Here is an 18,642-nt window from a genome sequence, read left to right on the forward strand (position 1 = left end):
CACTTGTTTTTTTGGCAGCCCTTAGGCCTTGACTTCCAGGCAGCATTAAGAGCCTACGACAATATTTGTACTCCAGTCTCTCTAAAACTGGCTTTTTGTTTTGTTTTTCTAATAGACGGAGGAAGTGCCTTACACAAACCAGAGTGCCCAAGAGAGGCAGGTAGTTTTGACAGTCATAACCTCTTTCAAACCCAGAAGAAGGAACCAGCTCCGTCATTCTGTTTTTCAGTCCAGCCTCACTCGTCCCTGGGTGGCACCCTCTCCCTCATACCGACCGATGGTTTAATTTGAACTTAATGTCCGTGACGGACGAGCTAGCCATCAAGGGTCAGATAAATTTATGGCTTTGGAGAACTGCTGATGAAAATCCCCACGGTCAGGACGTTGGAGAAGGAACCAACACAGATGTAGGGGAGTTTGGACACAGATGTGATCCCTGCAAGCAGGGCTCCCCAACACTTGCTCAGAGTACTGTGCCCGGGGATGATGTTTAATGAAACTCACCGGCTTCCTGTTCTATTTTTGTCATATTCAAATTAGCACAGAGCTCAAAGATGAAGCCATGAGGCCTAAATTCTTACAAATGAAAAAAAAAAAAAGGAGAGAAGAGGAAGAAGAGGAAGTAAAAATGCTTGTGAAGTCAGCATACCCTTTCGGGAGACCACATCCCACTCCACTCCGACCCTTACAGGGACTCCCCACAGATGAAAGCTTTTATCACTTGGTTGCTTTTCGATCTCGTGATTCACAAATTTTCCATTTCTTTGAAAACGTACTGTCACTGGTTCTCCTCTACCCCTCCATTTTAACCTCAGGCCCTGACGAGGCATAGACATAACAGAGATGTTTTGGTCTTTTCTTGATATTATCCAATGGAACATTCATGGAGTTCAACCCCTTTGAGAATAACACAACCCTGGCTGTTCGTCCTTTCTGTGGGGTTGCTGGCCCTTCTGGTGAGGCAGGAGTTCCCAACTGAGCATGACCTGCAGTGGCCAAGACATCCTGCAGAGGAGGCCTCTCACCCTTCAGCTCCTGGTCATGTTTATTAGAAGCATTGGCCCTGGCCACAGATTAAGATTTCTCTGGGCCATCCTCTGAGCTGACAGACTTGGGAAAATAGCCCTGGAAAGTGTTGCACCCATATCTTTTGATATAATTGGGTGTCTGTCTAAATAAATGTTCTATAGCAGATGGTTATGGAATGGCTTATCACATTCTTGGGAGGACTCTGCCCTTGAAATATTTATATTTAATTATCATACTACAAGCACAAGATGGCTTCATTATTTTTCTAATAAAAAAAAGATTTTCTCTGTGGGTTGATATTCTGGGAATGAATCACAAACCTAAAATTTATACTATATGTAAACCCTTTCTTGGGCTGTTCTGTGCACCAGGGTTTTCTAGAAGGGAGCACTTTAATTTTAGAATCCAGAGAGGATGAGCTTTGGGTGTGTTTGGCGATGTCATCCTGAGAGATGCCGCAGGAGCCAAAGTTCAGCGTGTTGTCTACATTTGTTCTCTGCTCGTGGACATGATGGAAAAAATGCTTGGCTGTTGTCCTGTTGCTTTTCATGGTTTTAGCATCATGTTCCTATTCTCGTTCAAAATCAATAATCCTCTGTACAAAGCCTGGCATTCTGTACTGAAGCCAAGTATGAGAAAGTTTTAACTAATGCATGTGTGGGGTTGCTGTTTTGTTGCCTTTTCCTTTTTTTGATAGGTGTACTTTTAAAGAAGACTGTGTAAATCCAGAGTATGAAAACTGGCTGGATATTTCATCTGGAGCTAAAAAGTGCCCTCAAATTAACCTATTTCGAAGCAGCAAAGATAAGGTAAGAGGAAAGATTTTAAATCGTCTCTATTGTCTCATTTTGCACCACTGATGCCAACTTCCTTCTGTGTGTAAAATATCTACTAGCATTAAATAAGCTTAGTTAGGAGAGTCCATTTATTTAGTTACTAATATTGAGAGCCTGACAAATGCCATACACTCTGCAAGAAGACATATGTCATGGAGTTTGTCATCTTGTAGAGCTGAGGAGGATTCTCGTCCATTGAATTTAAAGAAAAAATGGACTATTCATGTGTAGTAGAAAAATGTATTGATAAAAAAAAGTTCAGATTCATGGTCAACAAGAGTCCTTAAATGCAACTTAAGTATAGAATTTTGTTTTATGGTCCTTTCTCTAATTTGTTTAGGCTTCTCCTGATAGCTATCTTATATACATGTCTTTAAGCAGTAATGGTAGGGCAAGAAACCACTATGGGCAGTGAGTATTACGAATTGGGTCCCTTGGAAAGTCAGTGGGCTTTTGTTATGGGCATACTGCCATTGGCAGCTCTTCGCCCTGTCATTGGATAAGAGAAAGGATGCAATGGGCAGCATATTCAAGCATCTTCTGGTTCACACACCATCCATACCCTGTGGGAATACGGAATTCCTGCTTTGTAATCTCAGTGGTGCTGTAAGGAGACATTGTCTCCCTAATTATAGTTCTTATATTATGAATAATTGTACAGAATCCCCATCAGCAGCCAGTTGACCTGTCTGCTGAGCCCACTCTGTTTTATTTGAATGCCACATTAACAAGGAAATGGGCCACTTTCTCTTTTCCCGTACACTTTGCCATTTCAAATAGCAAGAACCATACCACTTAAGATGATTTAACATTTAATAAAGGAGAGCCAGAGCATTTAATGAGTGATAAATAATAAAAGAATAAAGCTTTCAAGTCATAAGTGATCAGAACTTACGGATTTAAAGTTATTTGGCTATTGTCACTTTCTATTGTTTTCCAGCAGGTTGGGGTGCGGGGTTGAGAAAAGAACTTTCAAAACCTTCATCCAAACCTCCACCAACCCTGAGTCAGAGTGAAAAAACTGTGAAAAAGATGCTGAGGTATCTCAGCATAGGTGTGGTCAAATTTTTCTCTTATCAGTCTGAAAAATAGCTAACTTTGATGTTAATAGAGAATGATAAAAAAAAAAAAATACCAGTATGTTTGAAAACCCAGGACTCTGATAAATGGTTAAGATTACCCAGGAAATTTTTTTTATCATTTTGAAAATTTTAAGGGTGACACTTCAGCTAAATGTAGTAAGGGAAAGTAGCTTGTTCGTTATATAAAAGATGCTGCTTATGTAATATGCTTACCTATCTTTGGATTCACTGGTATAAACTAATCACGATTTCTATCTAGTTTGGAGCATTGCAAAAAAAAATATTTACCACCCAAACAACCACTAGTGCTTTCTTCTCCACCCTGAGTCCCACTGTGGTTTACCCCAATCCCTGTACAGCCTTCCCACATAACCATCACCTTACTGTCTCCAGCTACCATCACTGTAAAGGTAAAGGAGATAAGAATTTACTAATCTGAATGAAGTTCATCTTTAAAACCAACTTTGGACCGATTATTTTAATAATATTGATAAGACATGTGATACCATCTTTTAGTTATACTGTTTCAAAATATTTCCTACCCTTATGGTCATCTGTGACTTACCTGAAAGTTCCAGATCTTTGTTGATTTAAATAACACCTGATCCTGATCTACAGAGATGATAGTCAAAGAGTGTTAGCTACCTGCCCACCATACGCTTAGTAACATTCTAGTAACTTTCAGAGTACAGAAAGACCCTGATATAATGCAGAGCCTCTGCTTCCAAGAAGCATCATCTCTTTACACAAAACAATTAGAAGATTGTATATCCTCATCCTCATTACAGAATCGGCATTAACAAGAGATAATTGGAGCAATCCCAGTTGGCTTGGAGGGATTTCGTGAGGTTTTGTTGAGCAAAAACAGCAAGATGCAGAAAAGTATGTGTAGCATGATCTTGTATTGATCAAAAACTCAATATATGCTATTGATATATATAGCATATATGATATGCTATTGATATAGCATGATCTGTATATGTTTATGTCTCTATATAACTATTTGCGCATGGAGAAAATTATGAAAGAATTCTTACTAGGTCATAAACATGAGCTCTTCTGATGGTGTGACTGATGATGTGGTGAGAGGGAAGGCCAAGGCAAGTAGGAAAAAAAAAAACAAGAAAAATGAAATTCTCACATTCACACAAAAGGATGTGTGCCATCCCATTTTTGCATTATGTAATGTTGTTTATATACCTACAAAGAGATTGTAACAATCAGGAAAAACAACTTATACTAATAAAAACAGAAAAGACCTAGAAATAGAAGTGTTTCTTGCAAACAACAGGACTCTTAAAGCAGGGACTCTAGAAACGTTCTTTTACAAATCAGAATGGAAAACAACATATTTCACCATCCCTGATACAACCAGTATCATTTTTAAAGTTGGGTCTAGTGCAGTATTACAAGAGACAAGTTATAGAAATGACTATGGGAACATAATAGGTAAAAAATATCACTATTTGCTCATCTTAAGTGGTTGTGATCTTCAAAACCTAAATATATTAGGTTTTTAAATTATTCAAATTAAAAGTAAAATATAAGGGCTAAATGTTCATTGAACATTCAAATATCAATAATTTTAGGAGTTAAGGTCAATTAATCAAAGATCACATTCATTAAAAACAACCAAAATATTCAGGCATAAACTTAAAGGGTGGGGTGTATACCTTATATTTTAAAATCACTTTTACTAGGAGGTAAATGTTGAAGACAGCTACCAAAAATAGTAATTTGGACTATGCAATAGTTTAAGCAATTCCTTCTAATAGTAATTAGATAGTTGAGGCTTATGATAGGGAAACTTTATCAATTAAAAACAAACATAAATAAAAATAAAAACAAAAACATGCAAAGTACTTCTTGGAAGCTACGAAAAACATCATGAATATATCCAGACACATAGTATATGTTTCTGGGTAGGAAAATATCATAAAAATGTTATTTCTTCCTTAACCTATTTTCTAGATTACATGTCATCCCAGTGAAGATTTGGTTAGACTTTTTTCTTACAAGTACTATAAAAATCAGCTGGAATAATATGAACTGGTCAAGAATATTCAAAATGTATTTTCAAATAACAGAAATGTGTTTAAGCTAGACCATTCCATATGATTATAAACTTGTAGATGGCAACAATAACTCAATCCATGATTCTGTTTAAAAGTAGGAATACAGATCCTGGGAATAAGCTTCAAAGCTCAGAAATAAATGTAAAAATTGTAAAGATTAGATATCATAAAGAGGAAACATGAGAATTATTTCATAAAAGGTGCTGAGATAACAGACTTAAAATATGGAAACCTAACTTAATTCACATTGTACATTAAATATAAAAATTTAAATTAAGAAATTCATATAGAAAGCTAACACTTAACAGGAAATAGAAATGAGTACTAGACAATTGGAAGTATAATTTTCTTAGCTTTAAAGCAATGTAGTATGCAACAACAAAGGAAAATTACTTGTGTACTTGACATTTAAAAATATACAACAAAGGAGATAACTATAGCACAATTCAGGAAAACATTTGGAACAGGCAAGATATTAATTGGAACATATTAAAACCAGGAGAAACTAAACAGAAAAATACCAGGACACCAAAGAGTGGGCAAAGGCGTATCTTCTCACAAGAGGAGGTTCAGAGAGTTAGACATAGTTAGGGGAATACGTTCAGCTTCACTAGTTATCTAATAAATATAAATTAAAATGATAAGGTATGCTAACACCTGGCATTGGCAATGCCAATTAGCGCAACCTTTTTGGAGTGCAATTTGGTGTTCTGTTTCAAAAGCCATGAGTGTATTCATTCTGTTTGAAACACTAATTCCAGGCTTCGAATTCTGAAGAAGTAACGACGTCTTTTGAAAGACGAAAAACCGTAAGCATGCAGATGCCATGGCAGTAGCTTTGTAGATCGAGAAACCTGGAAATCACCCAGCTGTTTGGCAATAAGCGAAATGGTTAGGTAGACTGAGCTGCTAGGATGTTGTGCAGCAAGCTCTCTGGCCCCGTGGGCCTTACCAGCTAATTGACATTCACACTTTCTATCTCCTCTGACTCTGTGTCTTCTCTCCCTCTCTATCCAGCTTAGTTGGAGGAGCTGTCAACCTGCTAGAAGGATTCCCAAGTTGGGTTTATTAAGCCAAGGTGTCAGCTTTTTATCCATACTTGCCCCTGGAACCCACACTCACACAAAAATGCCTTCAGCTCCCTGGCTACCCTCTCCTTCCACTGCGCTTGAAAAAAACTGGCTATTTTCAGATCAATTCCAACGTGGCTTCTGCCCCAGTGTTCCCCTGGAACTGTTCTTGCTGAGGTCACTAGTGAACTCCCTGTAGTCATCCCAGCAGATGCTGTAAGCCCTCCTCTTATTTGGCCTGTTGTCTGTGTTCCTGAAACCCTTTTTCCCATTGAACAACTCCCCACTCCCCCGGCATACCCTATCCATGCTCTCTTTCTTCTCTCCAGCCATGCCTCAGCCTCCTTTGCTGGCTTCTTCTTTTCTTGACTCTAAATACTAGAGTTGTTTTAGACCTAGTTTGGGCTCTTCCTCTTCTACTTTGTCTATAGACCATTTTATCTACTCTGTGTCTTCATATCTCATCTCTGTGTTCATGTCTCCTTTATCTCTAGCCCAGATTTTTTCTCTGAGTTCCAGGCCTATATCTAACTTGACATATCTCTTGATTATTACACAAGTATCTTGAACTATACGCATCCAAAATTGGAATCTTGCATTTTTCAACACAAATCTTCTTCCATCCATCCATTTTTCTTACCAGAAATCCTCCATATCCAAATGCCCTACTTCCAGTCCCACCCCATTTTACTTCTAAAGGGTCTCTTAAATCTGTCAGTTCTTTCCATCTCCACTGTACCATCCTATCCAGGCTTATATCCCCTCTTGAAGATCTCTTCATACTGCATGGCTCTCCAGTTTCTGAAAAGTGGACATCCTCATGTTTCTGCTAGACTCTAAGCTTTTTGAGGGCAGGAACCATAGCTATTTGGTTCACTAAAGTATTTAACACCTTGCACAGCATCAGCACATGCTAAGATCTTGATAACTAGGGAACAAATAAATGCAGTGATTACAGTTACATAAAAACTATATGAGAACCAGAAGGAAATGTGGAAAATTTTAAACGAGTAAAAGATTTAAAAAAGATTTCTGATCCTCTTGTTATAGTGTTAGAGTAATGAAATAAATTCAAGTCCTGTGTGAATACAGGATAACACGTGATGTGATCGTGTGCTGAGATGGGTGTGCAGATAGAAATGCTGGGTTGAAGAAGGCGACATGAATGAGAGCTCAGCCATATGTTGGAGGTGAGCTAAGAGGAACAGTTTGGGCTTTGTTGTTATGTTCAAGTCCGCTGGAGATGGTTGGACTTCAGTCAAAGCTGGATTATACGAATTTGCCTTTTCCAGCAAGATTTTATGGCTGAGAAACAATGTTTTTAAAATGGAAAGATGGCATGGACACTAGGACTAGATTAGATAGAGCAAGCTTATCTGAGGACAAGAGATAGCAGAGTTTGAGGTTGGCCATACGGAAAGTCTGAGTGAGAGTCAGAAGTATCACAGAGGATGGACACCTCCCGAGTTGTCTGGGACATAGCTCTTCATCACAGGTGACAGGGTGTCCGCTTCCTCTGCTCCCATCTTCCTGACGCTTAGCCCATCTTCCTGCCAGATCTTCATACACCTGCTGCAAAGGTGGTCCACCACTGGCATATTAATTCCTTGAATTTCCTTTTTTTTCTGATCTTCATTTTCTTTTTTTACAACTGAAATATAATCACATCTAACATTGTGTAAGTTTAAGATGTACAACAGGTTGGTTTGGTACATTGATATATTGCCATATAATTACCACCGTAACATTAGCAAACACCTCTATCCCATCACATTGCATTTTCTTTTTTGTGGTGGAATAATTTTCCAACCTGAGAACTGGCTGCTTTGTTTCTTTAGATAATTCATTTGGGAAAAAGCTGCTTTTGGGGAAATTTCAAGATTTTTTGTTTGTGTCCATTTGTGTACACACATACACATAGCCTCCCTCCCTAAAACTCTGATCATGTTTTAGCGCAAACACCACCTTAATTTTAAAAGTAGATTTCATAGGTCACCTTCTTTATAACTAAAGACATTATCAATAAGGAATAAAGAAATGAAAAAATGTATCTTAGCACCTGAGAAATCAAGGTACATCCTCTTAAATAAATGCTGGCCCAAACAGAAAAAAATGAAAAAAAAAATCATGTGTTTGGATGGGAATACTTAATATCACAAATATATAAGATCTTCTAAAATTGTTGCATATGTTTAGTACAATTCCAATTAAACTCATAGTCTCCTCACCCCATTTGGGTAAGATGATCGTAAAATTTACCTGCAAGAGTAATAACTAGGAGATGCTAAGAAAATTATGAAAATATAAAGATAGATTTGCCTTTTCAAACGTTAAATATTATTTAAAATAATAGTAGCAAAAGCTTGACATTGGAATAGAAGTGTATCAGTAGATAATCGGAACAGAGCAGGATTCAGAAATCTATTCCACATACGTGGTAATTTAATATATTAAACTGAAAGTGGTATTTCAGTTCAGTGGGGAAAGGAGGGTATTTTTTAAGTAAACGGTTATGACTTAGCTGATTAACCATCTGGGTAAAAATGAAGTTGGACCCTCATCTCATACTATATATAAAAATAAGTTCCAAACAGATCACAAATAGAAATTTAAGAAACAAAGATGGTGGAACAATTTTATAATTGTCTATAAGCAAAGTTTGGGAATAACTTCAGAACCAAGGCAAAAACATGATGACATAAAAACATATTGTGTGGGGTAAAAGATACCACACATACAAGTTGCAAGACAAACAGATTAGGAGACAATATGTGTCAGAAATAGGACAGATAAGGATATATATATATATATATATATATATATATATATATATATATATATATAGTACAGAGAGCTCTTAAAAACTGATAAGAAAAATACAGAGCAAAAAAAATGGTCCAAGAATATGAATATGTGATTCACAAAAGGGCAGACCACATAGGCCACCAAACGTCTCTTTACATCAGCAGTCTGAGAAGTTCTCCTTCTGTGGCATGTCCAAGGGCACATTCACTTGAGGCTCTAGGATGGATGGAGAGGGTACAAAAGCAATGACTTGGTTCCTGAATCATCTTCTTCCTCACACAGACTACAGTGACTGTGGTGGGAAGCTTCCCTCCGAGACGCTCGGACTGGGAGTGTGTGGTGAAGAACCCGGACACGGGCAGGCAGCTCTGCAAGGGTAGAAGTCCTCCAGACAAGATCTGCACATGCAGCATCCCAACCAGAGCAACCTACAAGGGTAAGCAGATTCTTCACTGTTTTTTGGTTTGAAAGTGAGGAAGGCGAAAGGACCTCCCAAGTTCAGATGGTTCATGAAGCGAGTTGAAAGTGAGAGAATCTGTATAGACCCACCCTCTGCCATCCCCACTGCCCTCCCCTCCATGGTGTTCACCTCCACTTGGCCTCATCCTGCGACTCTAGGGTCCCACTCTGACATGTGAGTGAAGAATGATCGAGGAGGGTAGGCTGGATAGGAGCGTGGGGTAAAGTTAGAGACCATTGGGCGGACCCTACCCAAAAGATTCAGAGAATTCAGAGAGCTAAAAAGCTGAGAATGCCCTTGACGAGATGAGGAAATAGAACAGCTAATGTTCTATCACCTTAAGATCATTACATCCATTCAGAAAGGAAGTATTTATTGAAAATCTACTATGTGTTGGGCACTGTGCTAGGTGTAGGGATACAGTGACCAAAAAAGACAGATCTGGTCCTTGCTCCCAGTATCTATAGCCTCTTGGGGGGTAGAGACAAGTAAATTACCTGTTACAATGCAGTGTGTAGGTGAAGGCAACATAGAGAACCATGGGATGCCTAGGAAAGGAGGGGGTGGCTGGGGCGAACAAGGAAAACTTCCTAGAGGATGAGTGGAGCCAGGGAGAAGGGGGAAGAGTATTCTAGGCAGAGACCAACTAGTATAATGGCTGGAAAGACAGAAAAGGCTCTTGAAGAGCCCAGAGAAGTTCTACGTGGTTAAGGCAAATGAGGTAGGGTCAGTGGAAAGCAGAGCAACAGGAAGTGGCTACCAAAGAAGGCACAGAGTATCTGGTGCAGAGGAGCCATTTCCAACCCATAAATTTTTGTTGAATGAATGGCTGCACGTGGAGGATGCCTAGAGGAGGAAAGGAGTGAGTTCTGAAAAATCAGATAGAAGGAAAGCTGTTGGAGTGATCCTGGTGAGGGTGACCATGAGAGCTGGTGCTGAGAGACAGGCATGGAGAGAAGCGGATGGATAGATTCCAGAGACAGGAAGGAGTTACAGTGGATACACTGAGGATTCAAGAACCCCTGTGGGTGAGAAAGATTAGAAGTAGGGTCCCATTGTTGGTACAGACCTCCTAAAATGGGTGAAGATCACAAGGGAGCAGAGTTTTGTGGCGAGAGCTGGTGTTACTCCTCCATTAATTCCAAATCCCTCCAGATGGAATTTGGTGCACCAGGCCAGAGACCCAAGCTTAAAAAATGCCTCTCAGCTGTGGAGCTCTTCTTGGTGGTTGTTTGGGATCAAATTGCTTGGAAAATTATTTCAATTCGCCACTTTTCTTTGTTTACAGTATTGTAGCCTTTGTGATATACTTCTAGTTAATTTTGCTCATTATAATGCAGATCTTACTCATGTATAAAATCTGGTTTTCAAGTATTTGAGATCACCCCATAAAGCTGTTTGGCTGCTTTTATTTTATTTTATTTTATTTTATTTTTTTTAATTTTTAAAAAATTTTTGTATATTTTTTATTGGAGTTCAATTTGCCAACGTATAGTATAACACCCAGTGCTCATCCTGTCAAGTACCTCCTTAGTGCCCGTCACCCAGTCCACCCTGTTTGCTTTTAGAGCCTCCATCACTTGCCCCGACTCTGCCTGCCCTTTTCTTTGAATGCCTTGCAGTGCGTATTCAGAGCCAGCAAACAAACTCACGTCCCACCTCTTGCACTCAGCAAGATGACCAGCCAGTGGTCATTGCCAAGCCTCTGTCTGTGCCCTCACCCCTTTCATCAAATCCCATTGCCTTTGTTCTTGGAAATGTTGAAAGAAAAGTCACCTCCTTCATAAGTGTTCAGGCTACTCCACCCCCACCAGGACCCCCATCTTGGTAGCAGGGTGCTATGTGGAACACAGACCACTCATGGGACATTTCCTTGACTGTCGAGTCATTAGGTGGCTTTTCCACCTAAGCCATTTTATCTCTAGCAGAGCAACTGTAAATGCTACCAGAGCAGAGATCAAATATTTTCATTTCCATGTGATATTTCCCAGTAGTGTTGTGTGCATAGCCAACATGAAGAATAGTACAACTTTTCCTGGTGTTCATCCCTGAACATTGTAGACTCTGCTGAAATGTATTTTCCCAGGGAGTCTCTCGTGCTGCCGGCCCGTATGTCTGTTCTACTAACATTTACAAGGGGCTGTGCAAATGCCCTTGCTGAGAGGTCACACCAGCCCTCTAGACCTCCTTGTGTTTACAGCAGAGGGTTAGCCTTTCACATATGATCACTGAATGTGAGCAGAATTTTATGTGGCCTCCTGGCTTTCAGAATGAATTTTATCACTGTAGAGAAGTGTCTTAAGGTAAGGGTTCTCAGACGTTGGCAATCACACGCTAATAAAATTTCAGTAAGAAACGTAAGGCTGCCAACAAACTTAGGCCAACTTCTTATTTGGTCAGGGAAAGCCTTTCATTTTTAAAGTATCATCCTCTGTCTCCATTAACTCATAAAAGGAAGACTGTATCCTACCAAATGGATGACTGTGAAAACCTCACAGAGTAGCCCTGGTCCCTGGACACAGTAGGCTCTGAAAGGTGCTGCTCCAGGCTGCGGCACCCAAACCTGGCTGTATACAGTTGTTTCATGGGGGCATCATTGCCAACCACAGAGTCCCAGGTGCTCTCCAGGTGTGGTGAGTCACGATATCCAGGAGCATGGCTCTGGGATCTATTCTCATCATTTTCTGAAGTGATTCTGATATGCCACCACTGGGTTGGGGAATCACCTTGAGTAGAATAAAGTCAAAGACATACAGGAACTATAACAGTTCTGTAATGCTGATTGAACATGTTTTTTCTTTTTCTTTTTTAGTCTTTCTTGTCACATTATTCTTTTGTGGGCTTTCTACCCCATGAGTACATTTTCTAAAGCAAATAAGAAAACTTCTTTTGTTGTAGATTTGGCAACAGTTGCCTCCAACAAGATCATGGAGCCCAGCCCATGGGAAGCACACTTAGAGTTTGTTGGGCAAATATTGATAGTGTGGATTTTGCTGAAGGTACAGGGTTTTCGTCTGTAACGTTCTGGTTATCGTGTTCTAGGCAGATCTTGCTCGGTGACTTGTTTTATTCTTATACTGTGGCCAATTACAGGCTGAGATAGTGATCCCGGGGAGAGTATGAGATGTAAATGGGCTGTAAAATGGCTTTTTCCTAGTGATTATCCATGGGAGGCTTGGAATGGGAGGTGGGCCCCGGTCTGTTTGGAGGCTTACGCTGTGCACTTTGGCTGCCTGATGTGAATGGCCCACGGGAAGGAACCACATACTGATTGAAATGTTAGTGAACAGCTGGCAACCCCCCCCCACCCTCTATGCAAAGGAGGCAAAAATACTTATTTTTTGCATTTACAGCATTGCTTGACGATAGCGGGACTCTACCATAAATGACATTTTTTTCCCCCTTTGCTCCAGATGTTTTAGTTGTCAACGTGACGTTCTCCGTGGATTCTTGGCATTTATCAAAAAGATTCAACTTTACCAACTGCTCATCATTAAGAGAGTAAGATTTTATTTGAAATTTAAATATTCTCTCATTGGTTTTAATTTATTTCCTTGCTTTAGTCCTCCATTTCCTCCATCAAGAACTCTAGAGTAGAATTTTCTAAAGTGCCTTGAGGGGTATGGCCTAAAGGGAGGTAGGAGGACCCTGAGCTAATAAGCTGACCTGTTCAAACCCTAATAAGTAAGGTGGGGCAGCCAAGGAGCAAACAACTGTGTTTAAGCGTTCCTACCCATGGGGAGGGAAATGCGTTTTCACCAGACCAAGAGGCGCCTTGAAGTGAGTACAGCAAAAGGGGTGCTGCTGTGTTCTCCCCTGATCTGAACAGCTTTGGGAATTTGAGTGGAAGCAGAGGGTGTGAGCATGAGGCAAGGGAAATCATCAAAGAGGACAAGAGGAAATCGCTTTTGTGGAGAGAACGTGTTAGTCTTCCCCTCCCTTTTTGTACCGCCTTTGGCCATGTTGGGGTATGCCCCCCACCGAGTGAGTTAGGGCCACACCTCACTCCTTGCTTCTAAAGAAGAGAGAAGACAGGGAGGACCTGTGTTTCTCAGATTCCTGATTTTCCGGTTGAAAGATGGGACAGAGGAGGTTCCCATGGAAACCACGGGAAGCTGTATTATTAGTGATTCTATAGCTCATCCAGGGGTTCGATTGACCAAGTGTGTGGGTCTCGAATGCGAGTTTCTTTTGGCCTGGCCTGGCCTGGGAACCGCTGCTGTTCTGGGGGAAACAAGTCGGGCCTGAAGAGGGGCTGGGGGGACACCCTACAGCTAGCCCGCCAGGGGCGCCCGGCCTCGGTCTTGGCCACAGCGGCTCTCCTCAGGAGGGATCCAGTTCGTTATTTCTAATAACCTGGATGGGTTTAGGGAGGGGGAGAGGGGTTTAAACACAAAGCAGGCCACCCAGCCCGTGCAGGGGCCGGGGTCCCCGGGTCCCGGTGATGGAGCCGCAGCCGGGGGGCTGAGTGTGCTCCTGGATGAGCTGGAGTCCGTCCCTCTGTCCCTCCCTTGGCAGAGCGGTCGGTTGGGGACCCGCACCCGAGGGCAGGGGTGCGAAGGCACGTCTGCACCCTGCTTCTAGCTCACCCAGGTGGCTGGATGAACTCTCCAAGCGAGCCTGCCTTCTCTTCTCCCATCGAAACTGCAGTTTGCCTCCATCAGAGGCACAGGATGCTTTGGCATTTCTTGAAGAATCTATAAAATACGGACAATGTCCCCACTCCCCACACTGGCCCTCCTGCCACCCCAGGCCCTCCCGTGGCTGTGTTTCCGGACCAGCCTCAGTTTCTCTTTTTAATCGTTCCTTCAACTCCGATTTTCCTAGGAGGGTGCTTTTCAAGCCCTCTACTCTTACCTCCCACAATAGGTTACTTGATCAGTAGACACAGTTCTTCCTTCGTTTGATTAAAAAGCAAACAGTGGTACCCCATTCTGTCTCCTTGTCAGGCCACACGTTTGGTCTGGCATCTTCCAGGCAGGGGTGGGGGTGGGCTGCTCATCTAGGGGTGGACACGGGGAGCTCGGTCTCCAGAGGGAGACTTACCTGAGGGTAGACAAATAGCAGAACCAGATTCAGAAACAGCCAGTGAGTGCCTGTTATCTACCTGCAGCGCAGCAGGTGACCCCAGCTTCAGGTTTCCATGGCAACATCCTGCAGGCCTGATGACAGTCCAGAGCCTGGAGGGCTGCCCAGAGCAGGGCACAAAGTAGGGGCTCCATCCCCAGCCTCAAAGGACTGTCCTCTGTCCTCTGGGTTTATCAGTCTGTCCAGGGGTTGGGTTTTTTTTTTCTTCCTCTTTTTCTTTTAAATGCTTGCACACTGAATCACAGAGGGAAATGCTAGGATATGAACATTTTCCTAAAAATGCAGGAATTAAGTTGGCTTTCCGTGTTACCAGATGCCCAGTATGTATTGGAACTGGCTGTGCATGGTGTAAAAGTGAGAGAAAGTGTATCCACCCCTTCACGGCTTGTGACCCTTCTGATTACAAGAGAAACCAGGTAAAGTATCATTTTTGGTATTACAGGGTTTAACCAAAAATGAGTGGCTGTGACCCACCCAGTCCCCATCTGTCTTTCGTGTTTGTTTCAAACTCTAAATTTCCCACCTGTTTGGTTGTTGAAGGGATATTCTTCATTTCAGGAACACTGTCAAGTTGCTGTTGAGAAATGGGTACCATCTAAGACAGCAGGAGAAGGAAGATTCCCGGAGAGTAAGAGTAACAGGACCACTCAGGGCTTGCAGGTCAGACCCTGTTTTTTATACTCAGAACAGAAAAAAAAAAATTCCCCTTTTACGTGACAGTAACAACTCCTACTACCTTGGGTTCCTTTTAAAAATTCCCTGTTTTACTTTCTACCAAAATCCCCCTTTTTACCTTTGATTTTTAACCAAGTTTCACTTAATTGGCTCAATACATCAAAGGCTGCACACTCACATAAAAGAAATTAAAATTCTGTAATCATGAAAAATGATATTGTTCCAGTAGGAGTAAAATTTTAAAGGTGACTTTGCGGCTCACTCTGGAGGAGTTAGGAGGAAGCCGATAGCACACAGCACTGAGGGCTTTCAATCTGAACCACTTACTGCGGTTGCATTTCTGGGGGGTTATGTGGGGTAAGGGGAGTCTATGCAAAGTGTACAAACTAACCTCATTCAGATTGCCTCAGTCTTTACTTTGTGGAGATGATCTGACTCATAATCAATAGTGCCAAAACAAAGAGTGGTTTCTTATGAAATATATAGAGAAATACTTCTCTCCGTTTCCCCCCAAATTTTCTTCATGGAAAAATATTTTCCATGAAATTTCCTTGGAAATTCCTCTTAGTTTCTTCATAGCAAATCATCAAGCTGAACCAACAGACACATTTGAAAAGAATGGATATGACAATGCCAATGTTTCTGGGCAGAGAATAGTGGCTGTGCTCAGAGTGGCTGGCTTCACGGAGCCGACAGGAGTTAATTGAGCATGTACTATGTGGTGACAAACAAAAAAGGATACGCTCTGGCTTTTATTAGTCTGGAGGTCTAGCTGCAGCAGACAAATTGAAAATCAACATTTCTTTTTCTAAAAGAGGCTCAGTTTTCTATTTCATGACTAATCTCTGGCTTTGGTTTATCCATTTGCTGTTATTTAAGGTCAAGTGCCAATATAGATAAGTGGCACACTTTTAATCACTACTGAAAAATTGATAGTAACTTTAGGTGAATAACTAACAGGCAGAGGGAATGTGAATCAAAGTGGATTATGAAGTTAATTAAAGGCATCAGAAAGGCTTGGTGTGCCAATATATCCAGATTTGAAGTCTTTGAGATTTTATTAAGTGATGGGCTACTCTTCTCTTCCTACTGGTTTATAAAACTAAGACATGATGACAGGTATTTGGATCAAGGAGGCAGTGGCTTTTTAACAAAATTAAACTTCTCTTTTATTGTTGTTTTGGTCGTTTCTTTTCTATTTTAGTAAGATGGACCTAACAAAAGCCACCATCTTTGCCATTTCTAAGTGTATGGTTCAGTGTTAAGGACATGCAATGTTGTACAACCATCACCACATTCCATCTTCAGAACAAATTTCATCTCGCAAAACGGAAACTTTGTACCCATTAAAAATAACTTCCCATTTTTACTTCCCACCCCTCACCCCAGCCCTTAGCAACCACCATTCTACTTCCTGTCTCTATGGATTTGATACACTAGGTACTTCATACAAGTAGAAGCATGTAAGAATTGTCCTTTTGCGGCTGGCTTATTTCATTTGATATAACGTCCTCAAAGTTCATCCATATTATAGCATGGAACACGATTTCTTCCTCTATAAGGCTGAAAAATATTGCACTATACATATATACTACATTTCGTTTATCCATTCCCCTGTGGATGGATACTTGGGTTGCTTCCACCTTTTGGCTATTATAAATAATGCTACTATAAACATCAGTGTACAGATCATCTCTTGGAGACCCTGTTTTCAAATATTTTGGGTATATATCCAAAAAGAGGAATTGACAAATCATATGGTAATTCTATTTTTAAAATAGCTATTTTTCATATTGTTCTGCTGTATTACATTCCTACCAACAGTATATTAGCATTCCAATTTCTCCACACCCTTCCAACTCTTGTTATTTTTGTTTTATTGTTATTGTTGTTGTTTTTATGGTAGCCATCCTAAGTGGGTGGAAGGTGGTATCTCATTGTGGTTTTGAGTTGCATTTCCCTAAAGATTAGTGATATTGAGCATCTTTTAATCTGCTTGTGGGCCATTTGTGTATCTTCTTTGAAGAAATGTCTCTTCAAGTCCTTTGTCCATTTTTTAAGCAGGTTGTTTTTTGTGGCTGATTTATAGGAGTTCCTAATATATTCTGGATATCAGCCCCTTATCAGATATGTGATTTGCAAGTATTTTCTCTCATTCCTGAGGTTGCCTTTTCCTTTTTTTTTTTTTTTTTTTGAGGTTGCCTTTTCCATCTGTTGATTGTATCCTTTGATGCACAGAAGTTCTTAGTTTTGAAGAAGTCCGGTTTTTCTCTTTTTTCAGTTTTGTTGCCTGTGCTTTAGGTGTCCTATCTAAGAAACCGTTGCCAAATCCAATGTCCTGAAGCTTTTCCCCCACATTTTCTTCTAAGAGTATTACAGTTTTAATTTTTACATTTAGGTCTTTGGTCCATTTTGAGTTAATTTTCATATATAGCATAAAGGTCCTACCTCATTCTTTTCCGAATGGATATAAGTATTTTGGTTTCTTAACCCAAAAAAACTGGAAGTTAAACTTTTATTTTCAGGTAATTATAGATTACATAGTTAGTACCTGTCAGAAAATAACACAGAGAGATTTTCCACATCTTTTACCCAGTTTCCCCCAATAGTAACATCTTGCAAAACCATCACACAATATCACAACCAGGATATTGACAGTGACAACAGTCAAGATACAGAACAGCTCTATCACCATACCTCCTTCCCTCCTTTCTCCCACTCCCCACTTCTGACCCCTGGCATCTACTAATCTGTTCTCCATTTTTATAATTTTATAATTTCAAGGAGTCTATATAAATGGAATCATCCAGACGTGCCCTTTTGGGTTTGACCTTTTTTAACTCAACACAATTCTCTGAAAGTTCATTCAAGTTCTTCTATAGATCAATAGTGTGTTCCTTTTTATTGCTGAGTGGTAATCCAGGCAATGACTTTTAAAATTTCTTTTATGTTAGTGTCTCCATGTGCCTTTTGACCTTTGACACCGTGTGGCTAGAAGAACGGGCTGGGTTACCAAGAGGGCAGGACAAGGCTTAAAATAACCAAAAGCCCAAGCCAGTTTTCAGTGCTGCTGTGTGAATGGCACCTTCTTAGTTTGGAGAAAGGTATTTTGTTGATACTGGAATGTTTTCTTTAAATACGTGGCTCAGAACAGAATCTCAATTTTGGTTCTAACAGGGAATGGCAAAGTATTTGTCACAGGAGGGATTTCTCATGCACTGGCCAGTGTTACTGTCTTTCTTTATCATTGGATGTGTAAATCCACATTTCCAGTTTGGGTCCTGCGTTGACCTGAATAAGTCCTGAACACTTTTCCCAGCAGAGAAGCCACTGAGAGCTTTCCCCTTAATGCATCTTCCCACATCACCCATGTTTCGGGCGCTTCCTATGTGCCAGGCATAGGAGACAGGAGATGGGAATGATGCATATATGACCTTCGGCTTTATGATGCTGAGCTGCAGGTATATATTGAGCACCTAATCGATGCCATTATATTGAGCTTCATGGCTGCAGTGAGGAGGA

At 40.7% G+C, this 18,642-nt stretch overlaps 1 protein-coding gene across 1 annotated transcript in view; it reads left to right on the top strand.

Annotated features, from left to right (window-relative positions):
* The window catches only part of PLXNC1 (plexin C1), a 137,563-nt gene that overhangs the window by 53,742 nt on the left and 65,179 nt on the right, over positions 1-18,642 (top strand). Inside the window, exons 5-9 of the mRNA XM_072771589.1 lie at positions 1,727-1,838; positions 9,180-9,333; positions 12,771-12,858; positions 14,759-14,861; positions 15,004-15,105. Coding sequence (XP_072627690.1) covers positions 1,727-1,838; positions 9,180-9,333; positions 12,771-12,858; positions 14,759-14,861; positions 15,004-15,105 — 559 coding nt within the window. The remainder of the gene's footprint in view (positions 1-1,726; positions 1,839-9,179; positions 9,334-12,770; positions 12,859-14,758; positions 14,862-15,003; positions 15,106-18,642) is intronic.

The sequence above is a fragment of the Canis lupus genome, chromosome 13, assembly GCF_048164855.1.
Source record: "Canis lupus baileyi chromosome 13, mCanLup2.hap1, whole genome shotgun sequence".
In the NCBI taxonomy this organism is placed as follows: Eukaryota; Metazoa; Chordata; class Mammalia; order Carnivora; family Canidae; genus Canis; species Canis lupus.